Source organism: Branchiostoma belcheri, unplaced genomic scaffold, assembly GCF_001625305.1.
Source record: "Branchiostoma belcheri isolate BF01 breed outbred unplaced genomic scaffold, Haploidv18h27 scaffold20, whole genome shotgun sequence".
NCBI lineage: Eukaryota > Metazoa > Chordata > Leptocardii > Amphioxiformes > Branchiostomatidae > Branchiostoma > Branchiostoma belcheri.
In genome coordinates, this window is record NW_017803491.1 from 303,202 (window position 1) to 318,686 (window position 15,485).

General features: G+C 39.6%; 2 protein-coding genes across 3 annotated transcripts in view; one reads left to right on the forward strand and one right to left on the reverse strand.

Annotated features, from left to right (window-relative positions):
* The window catches only part of LOC109469056 (crossover junction endonuclease MUS81-like), a 6,958-nt gene extending 651 nt beyond the window's left edge, over nucleotides 1–6,307 (reverse strand). The window contains exons 1-17 of the mRNA XM_019767442.1: nucleotides 6,098–6,307; nucleotides 5,750–5,822; nucleotides 5,357–5,413; nucleotides 4,992–5,131; nucleotides 4,590–4,685; nucleotides 4,297–4,377; nucleotides 4,043–4,131; nucleotides 2,857–3,018; nucleotides 2,497–2,612; nucleotides 2,105–2,161; nucleotides 1,906–1,954; nucleotides 1,570–1,697; nucleotides 1,333–1,445; nucleotides 1,034–1,153; nucleotides 675–770; nucleotides 427–552; nucleotides 1–78 (exon numbers count right to left, since the gene is read on the reverse strand). Coding sequence (XP_019623001.1) covers nucleotides 1–78; nucleotides 427–552; nucleotides 675–770; nucleotides 1,034–1,153; nucleotides 1,333–1,445; nucleotides 1,570–1,697; nucleotides 1,906–1,954; nucleotides 2,105–2,161; nucleotides 2,497–2,612; nucleotides 2,857–3,018; nucleotides 4,043–4,131; nucleotides 4,297–4,377; nucleotides 4,590–4,685; nucleotides 4,992–5,131; nucleotides 5,357–5,413; nucleotides 5,750–5,822; nucleotides 6,098–6,259 — 1,743 coding nt within the window. The 5' untranslated portion in view covers nucleotides 6,260–6,307. The remainder of the gene's footprint in view (nucleotides 79–426; nucleotides 553–674; nucleotides 771–1,033; nucleotides 1,154–1,332; nucleotides 1,446–1,569; nucleotides 1,698–1,905; nucleotides 1,955–2,104; nucleotides 2,162–2,496; nucleotides 2,613–2,856; nucleotides 3,019–4,042; nucleotides 4,132–4,296; nucleotides 4,378–4,589; nucleotides 4,686–4,991; nucleotides 5,132–5,356; nucleotides 5,414–5,749; nucleotides 5,823–6,097) is intronic.
* Nucleotides 6,308–6,946: 639 nt separating this feature from the next.
* LOC109469198 (homeobox protein PKNOX2-like) lies at nucleotides 6,947–15,479 on the forward strand. Of its 2 annotated transcripts, XM_019767639.1 has the most exons (11): nucleotides 6,947–7,039; nucleotides 9,300–9,542; nucleotides 9,690–9,861; nucleotides 10,155–10,358; nucleotides 10,613–10,766; nucleotides 11,027–11,208; nucleotides 11,599–11,802; nucleotides 11,938–12,014; nucleotides 12,255–12,439; nucleotides 12,599–12,708; nucleotides 13,050–15,479. In XM_019767639.1, exons 2-11 carry the CDS (start codon nucleotides 9,307–9,309, stop codon nucleotides 13,209–13,211), a joined length of 1,686 nt encoding a protein of 561 aa, XP_019623198.1. In that variant the 5' UTR covers nucleotides 6,947–7,039; nucleotides 9,300–9,306; the 3' UTR covers nucleotides 13,212–15,479. The 2 variants fall into 2 exon arrangements, with proteins under 2 accessions (XP_019623198.1, XP_019623199.1); XM_019767640.1 differs by lacking the exon at nucleotides 9,690–9,861.
* Nucleotides 15,480–15,485: the final 6 nt, after the last annotated feature.

Here is a 15,485-nt window from a genome sequence, read left to right on the forward strand (position 1 = left end):
CACTGCTGCCACTTTCTCCTTGGACATGCCATGGAACTGCATCAGCTGCTTGGCAAACATCTCCTTTACAGTCATCACCTGTAAACAATGATTTTAATCTGATGTCAATCTCACATACAACAAAGCTGCAGATACAACCTTCTTCAACATTTGATTAGTCTCTTCCTTAGGTTTTGAACATGTTTAGGTCTCTTTCCTTGAAGAATGGCCAAAACACTGAGAGCAAAAAAATTATTCCTGATTACCTCTTTTAAGTAACTCTAGAAAAGCTGTGGCAAAACCCAGAAGTGACAACCCTGCTACAGTGCTATTGTATGTAGGGTTGGTAATAATGTAAAGGGGGTGCTTTTGTGACGCTGGCCATGAAATAATAAAACTGAATGATCAATTCAAGTTTAAGCAACTATTCTTAAATCAAATCCTCACCCTGTTCTTAACTGATGTCTCATTGAATTCTGGAAAAGTCAGCAGTTTGATCACACTGGCATCAAGCTTCAGGTCTGACGACTGGTCCTGTAAGTCTTCTTGGCTGTAGCCTTCAAGGGTCTTCCCCTTTCAACCAGGAATCAACAGTACAATGATAGATAAATGAAATAGTTGAATATATTGTAGGATGTGAAGCAAGAATGAATTCAACACACATTTGTTACGTAGGAAGTGTTTTGACCACTTACAGCATAGTGGCTCTGCAGATAATGAGTCATCAGTGTGAGGTAGGTGACAGATCCCTTCATGTCTGATGTCCTCTTCACAAAGAAACCATCGTTCACCTGAAACAGTCACAAGAACTCAAGATGTCTGACTTGTCTTGAAGAAAGATCTTACTCTTAGTTTCACATCAGTGGTAAAACATTTTCCATTTGTGGATTAAAAAACTGAAACTAGGACATCAAGTGATGAGATGTAAGTGTACATGGATATAGGTCTGCAATATTTAGGTTGAAAACAACACTCCTTTATAACTGTATGTATGTATGTTTAGGTATTAGAATTTAAAAAATTGACATCGATGACTACATAAACCAATCCAAACCTGGGTGTTAACTATTGCTTGTTGCAGAGTAGCTTCAGGAAGACAGAAGTGTTGTGCAGAGGAGCCAAAGTCTTCCACCAGGTAGATGGGTTTCCTCAGTCCACTCATCTTCAGTCGGAACTGCACAATCAGAACACATGGGAACGCTGACATGATGCTGGCAAAATGAGCATCTTACAACCATACTAGAGTAGTCTAAATTTTTACAATACCTGTTGTTGTTGATATTACAGTCATGATACTGTTCAATATACTTGAGAAGACATCAAACTTGACATGATTACTTTTGACTTGGTCACCTTTTGCTCCTTGAACCGGCTACCCTTGACACTGCTTGCCAGATCATCCATTCTCTTCCGCTCCACCACATAGTCTAGCACCAGCTCTCTGGGTACGGGTGGATGGAGTTGGCCTGTGTAACAATGCAGAAAATAATTCCAAAAATATCCAGAATGATTCCACACAAACATAGTCTGTCAAAACTCTGTAATTTCATCTTAGACTGCTTAGAAGCTGTGTAAAACCTAATCTCTGACCTGGAAGAGGTCTGACTTTCTCCCGAGCCACCCAGAGGAAGTCTCCAACGTGCAGATTCCTCACATCACATCTCACACTGTTCTTCAGCAGCTCTGGGACCAGGTTAACCTTCCTGCTGCCTGCAGCACTGTGGAAGCAACCAACTTGTGAGATCTGTACACTCAGCACTGATCAGTGGGTCAGACAAGCTTGACTACAGTCTCCCTACATAAAGGAATGTAGAAAAGTGATACCTAGCAGGACCTTTAAAGAATGCAGTAGTCTCCTATTTTCTGTACATAGAAAGGTTTTAATTTTATCTATAGTAACTATTAAAGAATTCAATAATTACTTACCCTCCTGTGGTCTCCTGAGTGTCCACACACAGCACCACTTCAAATTCACCTGCAAGCAAAAAAATACAAGCATAACCAGGTGAATTTGTGAACTGTCTGCATATTCAGCATAAATAAGAAACCACTACAATGTAATAAAAATGGCAAATATATCGATGAAGATCATAAAATATATGCCTGATGACAAGGCTCCACTGACCTGGATAGAGGGTGAACAAGGGCTGCTTAGATCTACATGTTACACTTTCTTGAGAATCTGTCAATAAAGATGGAGAGAATGATGACTTCTGAAACTAAAGTCTGTGATATCCCTGATCTACAACAACTTACTAAGGATTTTACTAATGTGCAGATACAGGTGTGTGATCAAATAAAAAACAATCATCATATTTGGTAATTTATAAGGCAGTTTCCTAGGTCATTCCTAAGCCTATATTACAATATTACTCTGTCCTGGATAAGAATTACCATTACATCAAGAGTAATATTCAGACTTATGCACACAGAGATCCCTGCATACCAGTCCTAGTACCAATACAAGTGCATCAAGGGCAAGGACACCACTAAGCGCACACAAAATTGAGCCCTCACCGTCAGTGTCCATCTCAGATATGACAGCTTCGCTGGCAGCCTGACCAACATCTCTCCTTATGTTGGAACTAACACTCATGGCTGGCAAAGACGGCACATCTATACACCTCTCAGGTCTATCAGATAAAAGTCGACACTTGGTCAGAGCAGCTGATAACAGCATAATTACAATGTGTAAATACAAATTATTGGCTGGCCATCAATCTCAGGAAAGACCAGACATAGACCATGTACAGTAACTTTTGTGGGGCAACATTTCCAAATCACTTCAAGCAGACTGACACTACATAGAAAGGAATGTACGTGTCTTTGGAGGACATTATTTTTTATGGATAGGCTGATGCCTAACAAACCATGTACCTTTCAGCATTAAGGCCAGCTGTCAGTGCAGCATTGCCTGGTCCTGTCAGGGTAAAAGCCATGTCCTCACTGTCATCCTGTGGGCTGGACCCACTCACTCCCTGCTCACCAATCAGCTCTAACTTATGGGCCAGCTCACTCCCTGTGTCTGTGATATAATACCTGGGTAGCAGAAATCAATCACAATAACTCATTGAGTCATTCATTGTAACTTCATTTTGTTATGACTTGTCCTATTTTAATCACACTACAAATCATTTTACCCCATATGCATCTCAAAGGCTTTGTCGAAATAAATCACTTCCAGAAACTAGGAAGTGAAATAAAAAGAAACTTAAACACTAGAAAGGCCGACATTTGCTTGGGAGCAAATACAGCATATTTCAGTCCATCTCCCTCCCACGCAAAAGTGGACTATTCCAAACTTACCCCAGTGTAAAACTGGCAAAGGTTCTCAAATAAATGAATTAAATAGTAGCTATATGAGAACAAAGATGCAAGAACAAGTACTTTGAATCTCAAAAGCTTTACTAATCTTATTACAGGTATGCAAAAACTAACAATGATGAGATTTGATACATTTTGAAGGTCTTAGGCACATAAAATTGAATTTGTGGGTCATCACGCACCACTTAGGTGCAATGTGACCTCAGGTAACCCGCAATGGAACACGTGTTCCATGGATGGAACCGGCCATTCTTTAGATAGAACATGGAACGGGTACAGCACTTTTGGCCCTTTTTTGCTGAAAATAGCCATTAAAGTCCCCCAAATGAGTCATTTGGAAGTGGTGTATGCCAAATATGTGACTACTATTCTGTAGACACACGTTCAAGGTACCCTTATACCGAATTTCAGATCATTTGGTTGTAATACCAGGGCTCAGGATCCAAAAATCCATTTTTTTTCGAAAAATGCCCCAAAAAACCTTCATAAAAATTTTTCAAAGGCATGTTTCAAAAAAATGAAAAAAACGTCTGGGGGTATTTGCCCACTCCACCTCCATGCCAAATTTCAGGTCATTTGGCTGAATGATGGCTGAGTTGAATCCCTTTGACTGTTTGGCAGGAGGAGAAGGAGGAGGAGGAGAAACATGAGGGAACACAATATATTTCATCCATACCATGGTATGGACTGAAATATAATTACAACAAGTTTAACATAAATATATATATTAGTTACATACTTGGCAGGGTTGCTGTCCTTGATGACCAGTCCCTTCTTCACAAGTCCACCCATAGAAGACCATGCAGTATAGTGGCTGCCTGGGTCTGGCTAAGGGATGATAACCAGTAATGACATTTTATACTGTTTTCTAGTATCTAAGAAAACACTGCAGTGCTATAAATTACATGGATGTACTATGATGTATTCACCCTCAATATTACTGGGGTAAGGTTTTGCAAATTAACATATAAACAGCAAAGCCCATATACTTACCAGGGTAAATGACTTGTCACACAGAGGTTGGGCCTCCCTCTGTAGCTCTGCTCTTCCCATAAACCCTCTGCTGTTGGGATTCTGTGATGTTAGAACAAGCATGTCCATTGTTTACTTTTTGCTGTCTGGTCATCCTTCAATCAGCTCGTTAGGAAAGTCAGGTATTGCTTCTAATACCAGTAAACAGGAGAGTGGACACATATCAACTACCATTACATTACTACAAACTTGACAAATGGAGGCACTCTTAGCACACTGGAATTTGGAATATTATTTAACAACCTCCTCCCCACCTGCATGTTCCTATAGAGAGTGACCAGAAGTGCATAGGGTCCAGATCTGAAGGCTGGTACATACTCCTTTGTACCTCCAGCTTTCTTTCTCTTCTTCTGCAAAAAAAGTTATTCAAGCACCACATAAGAGTTATTTCCTAAACAAACCATGATTGACAAGATTTTTTTCCAGAACATAGTGGGAAAGTCTGTTATGCACCTTTTAAGTTTTGTATTTAAAAACTTTGGGTCAGTTGTCTTTAAAAAAAGCTAGAGTGTCTTCAAAATAACTCAAAAAGCAATTCCTTCCTTACACTGTGACTTTGTGAGATGTTTGTTTGTTTGTTTGTTTGTTTGTTTGAACCTTATTTATTCACAAGATCTGCACATAAGGAATCCACTTGCAGTGCTTGCAGTACTTACTGGTCTTGGTTCCCCACTGGAACCTTGGCTGTTGCCATTACCACCAGGGCGCGGGGGGACACATAGGGAACCCTGTATTACTCCTGTGTTAGTGCTGCTGGTACTGGGAAGGTGGGTGTCTTCAACTTCTGCCAAAGGGCCTGAAGAAATTTTGAGAGAAACTTGCATACCTAAACTTTAAGTTAAAGATACTAACGTTATATGTAGTATACTGCTTCAGAATTATGATAAATATCAAGAGGCCAGTTCTGTATAGTACTAAATGAAGGCATCGATATTTGTATATTAAATCAAAGAAAGCTGAGGAGAATGACCCATAAGTAGGCAATAGACAATAACAATTTTGAAATGAATTCTTAACTTACCATTCTCTTGGATGTGTTTGGCAAGCTTGTCATCCAACATTTTGCAAATTTTGTCACCTGGAAAATATTGTTTAACTTTTTACATGCTCTTTGCACGACCCATAAAGACTAACGTTAGCTGTCAAATTCTAATGTCTTCAGCCAGGTATCTTTAATAGCCTAGAAGTGATTTAAAGATCTCTTTGAAAATTCTAAAAAGTTCTTTTTATTTCATTTTTGGTGGCAGGGTGTCCTTTGAAAGTGTGTCACAGTGACTATTTAAATAATTACAATGTACAATGAATGCATATGATTAAATCTGAGCCGTTGAGGGCTAAAGCTGCCTTTCAAGATGTTGAAACTTCAATTTTTGAACACACCAGTGAATTATTCTGTTGACTGATCTGGACTTACCAAAGAAATCCAATATCTTTGCCTCCTTTCCAGACCGCAGTGGTAACGGATACTTCTGCAGAGACTTGATTGCCTGCAACGTTAACGTTAACGTTACAGCAGAAAGTTAATTATTCCCATCTGTCCTGATCATGAAAGAATTCATTACCTTACAAAATAAAAAAAAATAGATGGCAAGGATATCAAGCTAAATAAATGTGATTACAGGAGGTTTCTATTGAAACAAGGAAAACAACAAGAGGGTTTACAGAGATCAAAGTTCTGAAAGCAAAAAAATTGTAACAACTAGAAAGTAGAAGAAGTCCAGGCCTGAAGAAGTCTATGAAAACAAATTATCCATCTGTTTACCTTCTGGTACGTGAACTGCAGCCTAGTACGTTCTTTTGCCACAGCTTCATCTCGCCACTCAGTAAGCCACTGTAAGAACAGAGGGTTAGGGTTAGGGTCTACCGTCTTCTTCCTGCCATACTGAGTACCACGACTGTCAGAGTTGTTCATTTTGGCCGCCATGAACTCTCTGGTCTCACACCGAAGTGCCGCTTATCATCAACATCAGGTGGACTGTTCCAAACGTAGTGATAAGGAGGGGGTGTTCGTACAAGTCGAAAAGTAGCCTTGCATGTCACTCAGAACTCTTTGACTTTGTAATAAAAATTGTATGATGAACAAATAATTCAAAATTTGATTTTAACTTTGCATATTCATTTAACGGAAGGGGGCCCTAAATTCGTAATTTTTTTCCGAATTATAAGCTGATGAAATTGATTCAATTCTAGAAGTTAGAATCTGCTGCAGGTTTGAGCTCTTTTTTCAACGAACGAACGAATGAATTAATCAAGGAGGTTGAATACATTTGATTTTAAACCTCCTTGAATCAAAGAATTAATCAAGTTACTAGTAATGAGTTATCAGTAACTTTCTTTTTATATATTTGCCTAATATTCTGTAAAAACAATTCTGTCCCAGCAAAGTTGATAGAAGCTCCTTGGTCCCAGGCACACCAGATTGTTCGGACCGGGGCTGCGTTAACAATGGCTAACGTTATGGTTAATACAGCTTTATTTTCTAAACTTCCATCATATAGATAGGTACGAACCATATTCCAGTACATGTAACGTTATATCACACAGCCGGTGGTCTTTCCGACAGCCATCCCCTGTGAGGAAGTAGTCCGTTCCTAATTTAATATTCATGAACCTCACGTGAGCCCTGCCCATCATCCAAGCGCCGTTGTTCCAGCGTTGACATTTGTGGCAGAGCTGGCATAGTTTGACGAAGACTGACGTCCGGGTAAGCTGCCAGTCAATGTCTCTTCCCTCACAACGCAGAATAATTTAGGGGCTCGCCCAAATGCGCTTCATTCTCATTTGCCAGTGAATCTGCAAGGGTCTTGGGGGCTCATCGCGTCGTAAACGCGGGGAGATGTTTACAAATAATCTTGCAGATTTACATCGCAAGTGTAACATCGGTCATCGGGGGGTTGGGGTACTTTAGTGTTTGGTCGCCTTGTGTTTTAGCCATCTTTAGAGTTTGGGCCGCGTTTGGTATTCAGGGCTTGTAGGAAGGTTTGGTAGTGGACAGAGCGCGGCGTAGCATCAGAGCCGGGGTGACATCGGTGCGTCCCGGGCACACCAGATTTTTCGGAACGGGGGCTGCGTTTTGTCTGAAATAATTAGCTCAACCTCAAACATTATAATGTAGCGACTGCCGAAGTGTGGCCAGCGGTGCCTAATCAGGGGGTGAGGTAGACATCAAAGGGAGGGGCTGGCGGCAAATATTTAGTAGCCATGATCATCAAGAACGATTCCGTTTGTATCGCCGAGGATGGCGATTATTGGGAGGGGGGCTGTTTGGCGCTTGCCGCTCAGCACCAGCGGGCGTCAAACTGCTCACACAGCGGTTTTACGTTCCTGGTCTCAGGCCTGCACGGTCTTATCATTTACACCGTCTGGCGTCTGTAAAGCTAAGAATTGTCCCAATTGTTTTTTAAAGGGTCGCCCACGTTTGCCGTTTCAAATTTTGGAGGCTGTGCACAGTTAGATTTATGATGCCAGAAAATACCCCAGCCCACCATAAAGATTATAAAAAATTATCCAAATTTTCACCCTCCTTCCAAAGTTTCGTCAAGCAAAACAAGGTCTAAAGATTACAAGGTTTGCAAGATCAACGTCACTTTTATAATTATTTCCTTTATCCAAGAAAACCAAAAGTTTAGTTTTTTTTTAGATTTCAACACTTAACGTTAGATAAGTTTGACCATTAGCAGCCCAGGTTAGATTATCATTTAAATATATGGTTGATATTGCCAAAATATGACTGTTGTGCAGTCATTTTCTTATTAATCAAACTTCCCATCTCAATGGGATAAAAGCAAAAACACCAGCATTTTGTAGGAAATTGTTACTAGGAAATTGTGGGAAAACTTCTAACAACCTGGATTTGACAAGTTAAAGCAAGAGGCTTTCAAATATTATTACTATTGGAATTATAAATATATTACATCATATGGTATTATTTTTTATCTGTTTGTCTTTCCTAATAATATCGGTTTTCGAGGCAGACCTACTACTACTAGGTATATGTTACTATGTATGGAAATGTTCAACTTGCAAAAAGTATGCACAAGGATATGTCGCTTAGAACAACTATAACAAGTGTATGATATCATTATTACAGGTATATTAGTATACTTATATTAGTATACTAGTAGTTACATGGAGGTGAGCTCAATGGTGTGCATGGTTTTGCCTACATGTATCTGCATTTTCAAAAAAGATTTCTATACTTTGCAATATCAAATTCAAGCAGTAAGAAGACATCTGGAAATTCAAAAATGTCTACATAGGCATTTTCCTGACCTTACCCATCCCTTTCAACCCACACACATATTGGTCTAGAGTAGACTATGTTGGGAATTTCTTGACCTCACATGACTTGTTTCTTGAATCATACATGTCACGTCTGGTAATGTCGTACCCTGACATACATGAACGACTTCTAACATAAAATGGCTTTGGAAAATATTTGCACATAGAGATAGGGAAGAGTCAGCATATATCATGTGGTGAGATAGGGAGAGTGGAATAACCGTGACCATCAAAGGTATGCACAAGCAGGCAACAAGGGAGAGAGATGCTAGGGTAGCAGGCATGCAGTGAGCTAGAGCAAGATGCATGTACAGTACTTCATAGGGACAAGACATGCATACGGTATACCAGAAGTAATATTAGTAATCATCTGCCTGTGAGAATTAAATATAAAGCAGTAACAGTGGCAGAAACCCTGAATAGGAACATTACCATGTTGTGTTCATCACTCTTGAAATTAGCAATAATAGGTTTTATCAAACGTGACTGAACTAAGAGCAAGTCCACAAGTTGCAGGGTTGTTCTATTCTGAGGAATCATCTCCATCATAACTTATCATTTAGTCATTTAATAATACATATCATAACTTACCATTTAGTCATTTAATAATACATAACATAGATTTATTCTGAAAACTGGTACTTTAGAATATTGGAAAACTTGTTGTTGCTTATATTTCACAGTTGTCTGATGGTTGCAACCATGGCGACTTCTCGGACTGACGTTAGTCTATTGAATAATGAGGCAGCTACATTTCCTGTCACAAGTGTGGGCACGTTGGGTACAGACAGGAAGATTACATTTGGAGACCAGCAACAAGCACCCATCACACCACAAACAGCGCCACCTACCACAGCTGTGGAGCCCAAGCAAACTGCAGGTGATACCCAAGTCAACTTGGATGGAGACAAGCGTGCAGTGTATAGGTCAGTGCTCCCTTCTGTTCAGTCAACTTCCTTAAAAGTTTGTTCGACATTGTTTGTGGAAAAGCCCATGAATACATAATAATGAAACCATTCTGTACTTTAAGTTGAAGTTAGTTGATTTTAAGATGACGTTACTTTATGTTGTAGGCATCCTCTCTTCCCCTTGCTGGCTTTGTTGTTTGAGAAATGTGAGCAGGCCACCCAGACAACAGAGTGCCCATCATCTGCAAGTTTTGATGTGGATATAGAGGCCTTTGTACGACACCAAGAAGCAGACAGGAAGCCATTTTTTAGTGATGACCCAGAGTTGGACAGTCTGGTCGGTTGACACATACATTATTTGTACATGTACATAATCATCTCTTCTGCACCTTTATACCTTAAAAGATGAACCTGTATCTCTAGAGCATGTAAGGTAGAAAGCATTTCTGTAAGTGAGTGTAGGTAGAAATGTCTTCTTTTACATGTAACATTAGCAAACAAGATAACCAAGATACCTACAAGACGAAATTTAGTAGAAGCCTAGAAAAGCAGTCCTAAAGCAATTCCATTGTACATCTATCGAGGATTACAGTCTAATAGTTGAATGTATTTCCATTCCTACTCATGCAGATGGTGAAGGCCATCCAGGTGTTAAGAATCCACCTGTTAGAGCTGGAGAAGGTGAATGAGCTGTGTAAGGACTTCTGTAACCGCTACATCACCTGTCTGAAGGGGAAGATGCAGAGTGAGAACCTGTTGAGGACAGACCTGGCATCCTTTCCAGGCACACAACAGGCGCAGGTGCAGCCGCAGACACAAGTACACACACAACAGGTGATACACAGATCACACTGACCAAGTAGTGCTCCCAAATCCTTCATCGGATTGTCTTTTTTGTAACAGCTTCATGCTTGATATTGGTAGAACAATGAGATGCTTGATGATATTTATGAAAATATCATCCAGATAGTCAGCAAATAAGATATATAAAATTTTTAGATGTATGTTTTACCCCATCAAACACAATCTTTGTAAATACTGTACGAATAACTGATAGTAATTACAAATGTATGTTAATGTCTTTGCAGGATGGCCAGATGACAGTGCAGCCACAGGTTCTGGTCACAGCAGTGACAAACGGCTCCACCTTGAACACTGGGATGGTACTGCAGACTGGCATGGCACAGGGTGGTCAGACTGTCAGCCTGGCTGCAGTCAACCAAGGTGCCATGGTTGTGGCAGGTAAGATGTGTGGATTGTAATAACGGAGGCTAAACGTTTTACTTTGTATTCTATTTTTTTACCTGCCATATTCATGTAATTCAATTAGAGAGAGAGCATTTACAGGGGGAAGTCAGTCCAAAAGTGAATTTGTGATTTTAGATCAGCTCTATAAACTGAACTTCATAATCTACCGGTACTACTGAGTTGGGAAGCTCCAGAATTCTTTGTGGTGCCCTTTATGTATGAATCATTCAACTGAAATTGGCTTTTTGTTTTAGATGGCACGCTGTACCAGCCTGTGACTATGGTGGCATCCCCAGCTGTTGTTGCACATGGTGTACAACAGTCCTTACCAGCAACTGTACAGCTGCAGCCTGTAGCCCAGGCTGTTCAGCAACAGCCACAGGTGATAGCCACCAGCACAGCACATATCATCTCGGGCAGCACACCACTGTCACAGGTAACAACAGCAACACTGATTTGCATGTTAGTTCACGTTGTGATTACACTGTGCAGGCATGTCAAGTTATGATATTAATATGATATATAGCATTTGGACTTCAATATTGGAACTAATTAAAACAAAATTCAAGTAAATAACATGGTAGTGATTTATATAGGAGTGTCAGACTAATGTTTTATGTTTCATTTTCAACATTGACCATTAGCTCTTGCAAAGTAGGATATTATGTTTCATTTTGTCTTAAACATGCCTGATTTGCCATCCACAATCATTCACTGTGGTCAAAGATTCCAATCCAGACTGTTTTTGACTGATAAAACTGTTGACTGTATTTCAAAATTGAATGAGATTGTTAACACCTCTGCCACATTTGCACTATGCCCACAGATAGGTGTACAAGCTCAACAAGGTGTACCACAGCAGCTGGCCTGCCCCCCCACCCCTACTGCCACCAATCCTGTGGCCTCAGCACAGAGTCCCCAGGGCTCACCTGGCTCTGAGGATGACTTAAAGAGGCGAAATGGGAAGCGAGGCATTCTCCCTAAACAGGCAACAGATGTCATGAGGTCCTGGTTATTTCAGCATATTGTGGTAAGATGCTCATTGAAGTCAGAACTTGTTGAGATTTTTAGTTGCCAGATATGATGTTGCAATGTAGTTAGCAGTGACCTTAGGGGGAATAATAGCAGTGATATCAATAGCATTTAACATGTTTCCCACTTACAGCATCCCTACCCCACTGAGGATGAGAAGCGAGCCATTGCCAACCAGACAAACCTGACACTTTTACAAGTCAATAATTGGTCAGTGCCTACTATTCCAGCTTACGTTGCATTTCGAGTATTGACAAATTTAGTTGAATATGTTATATTGAAATTTGATATGCTATTGTCCATTGAACAGGTTGGAAGTGCTTTTTTGTGCTTTTTGTTTAACAGTCATACACCTTCATAAATTACTAGTACTATTTCACCTACAGATCATGAAGTTACTCTTGCCGATCTATAGTAATTGCATCCAAGTTAACAGCAGTGTTTTGACAGGTTCATCAATGCCCGTAGAAGAATACTGCAGCCCATGCTTGATGCTACAAATCCAGACCTTCTGCCCAAAGCTAAGAAGGCCAAACCTCAGCACCGTCCCACCCAGAGGTTTTGGCCTGACTCTCTCATCACATCCATCCCACAACAGCAAGATCAACAGTTACCCACAGGCGAACAAGCACCGGGTAGGCTCATCTCATTCATGGCCTCCTCATTTTGACATGTTATCCATACTCAGTCTATGTTAAACATTTTGTCAAGTGGAGAATTCAGTGTATTGCATATGTTGATGAGGTGAGGAATTGAGTGTATTTGTAAGAAACAGAGTCCTGTGTTTACTCCAGGTGACCTGTTGGATGCAGTGAGTACAGAGGCAGATCAAGTGGACAGTCTACAGAATAACCACTCTGTCACAACTTCAACTGTCACAGAACAGAGCAATGTCCTCTCACAGGTAAGCCACAGATCTCATAATTTACACAACCCTATACACCATTTGTCCTCGTGAGATTCAGCAGTACACACATAACCACATTCTTTCTCATGCACTTCTCTCTTTCCTATTCTATCACCACAACTATTCTCTATCTGTTTCTGCCTACTTGTTGTGTGTGTGTGTGTGTGTGTGTGTGTGTGTGTGTGTGTGTGACTGTATATTGTAACTTTTGGACCATACTGATGATAAACAAATTTATTGCTGATTAGATCATAATCTAATTTTTAACTTGGGTAAAACTCTCATATTGGTAACTTCCCCATTTTGAAGGTCTCTCTTCCTCTGCTTGTTTATTGTAGATGCTGATAGGTCATGGGTCATCATCTCCATCCTTACAAGACATGGCATCTAACGGGGAGGAGACCTTGTTGGAAAGGGAGTCTGTGTCTGATGGTCTGCCCTCGGGAGGCTTGAGTAGTCTGGATGTGGATAATGCCACTGCTCCAGAGCTATCCAACTAACAAACGTTCCTTGTGTACAGCCTTGTGTAAATAAATATTAGTGTATCTATTTACTGGTACATGTAGTGAAAAATCCTGGTAACCACTGATGAACCATTAACACTTCCAAACATCTCTGCTGTCTCAGACCTGTGACCTCCTGTCTATATGCACCACTTCAGTCATGTTTTTGGTCTTTTGAAATTCCAGTCTCTATTTCCTCTCAACTCTATGTTTTGTTGAAGCATGGTATTGAGAGAGGGAATGAATGTTGCCCTGTCCTTGTCTGCATGGTTGTTAGCAGAATATCTCAGGAATGTGGAGAATTCCAGTGCTGAAAGTAGTAGGTATGGAGCTGATGCTCCTGTGATGGTATCATCACATATTGAACCAGACCACTGTTGCCAAGTACATTTTGTACATGTACTAGTAGTTCATACATGATTTGCACTTTGCCAAACAAATTTCAGTATTAGTCAATGATAAAAATATCTTTTGTACATCAATAATGTATAATGCACATTTAACAATGAAAGTATTGACAACAAGCATGTTTTAAAAAGCAATTTGAATTCATGGAAGTTCTACTAAGATTACATAAGTTAGAAAATTGGGAGTTGAAAATGATGAAAAAAATGATGTTTGAAATACCAAAAGAAATGTGCATCTGCATTATTTTGGATTTGTGTAGTGTGTTTATTAGGGTATAAACATGTTGCAAGATGAGAGATGATGATCTCAGTATTGTTGCTGAGACATGCATTTTACATGATTTCTATATTCTGAGAATATGTAGGATAAGCATGTTGTTACATACAGATAGGGGTCACAGGTCATTGAAATAAGATTGTGAAGAGACAAACTTCCCTAACAATACTGTGTCCAACATTGTGAAGCATGCAATGCTCTTCTCAAGTATAAGACAACACTTTTGATATGAAGGTGAACAATAATTGTAGGGCCATGACTGTACTTCCCATTATGTTGCCATTTAGTTTTCCATGTTAGTTTTTTGTACTGTTCCATTAGGTCTACCTTCAATGAAGAAAAGGCCATATTACTCTATCTGCCAACTACACATGTATAGCTCTAACAAAAAGCAGTGAAACTCTCATCAAATGAGTGTATAATGTATTATCATTATTATTGAACTTTAGGTAGGTTTTCACAAAAAGTATAACACTATATGTAACATGATTACTGATGCAGCTTGGCTATATTCTGGCCACTGTTATAAAGTCTTAGTATTTTTTGTTAAAAATTAAAAAGAAATATTTGATACAAAACAATATGGCAAAGCTATCCTGTGTTTCAAAGTTGAACATACCATATTTCTCATAGTTATATATTACATGCCTTTCTCAAGATCTTTACTCATTGCTGAGGCCAAGCGTCTAGTAACAGCTATAATCAGTGTCAACTGGGACTGGAATATTTGATGTTGAGTAAGACAGGCTTGGGCAAATGGGCATAACAGACTGGTAATGGTTGGGCCTAGTGAACTGAAAGCTTTTTACAGTAATACAGGTAGAAGGTAATGCTCTTATCACAGTATCCACTTGAGGGAGCATGTAGTATGAAATACTCCAGAAAGAACATAATTCAGGCTAGTTTCTAGTGTCTAAACAAGTTTTTATTTAGTTTACTTCAGATATATTTTGATAACAATATTCTTGAAATATAGAGGATGAAATATGCAACACATATTTTTTTTTAAGTGGATACAGCAGATTTGTTTCCCCTGCCTCCAATATTATTCCTAAGCCCCGGCTCAGCAGAAACCATTCGTGCGGACAGTGTATGAAAATGAAGTTGTAACAGTTAGTTCCAGGCTGGTGATGCCAACTGGAGCAGTGTGTGGCATACTGATAAGTCACTGACGCTGACTTATATGCTTCTCTCTATCTACCTGTTGCTAATGTCCATATCTGCATACAAAGTGTGTCTTCTATCTAACTCAGCTGGCAACATACCAAAGGATAAATCTAATCAAATCTAACACTTCTCCCTGCATTTAATTCAGATTTACTGTTACCGTGGCGCAAATTTCTAAATGTGGACAAAAGTTTGGCACGGAGATGATGCAATTGACCTGATCAATGTGTTATTAATGTACATGTATAAAGTGAGTAGATGAAATTCAGCAGTAACTGCAGCACAGATTAGAATTCCACTAAATGAGCAGGAAAATTAATCCAGTACACAATACTAATGTAGCAACATCTTGATCTGACAAACTCCCAAACTTAATGTATGACATGAAAATTAGGGTACCCAATTCTTAGGCCACACCAA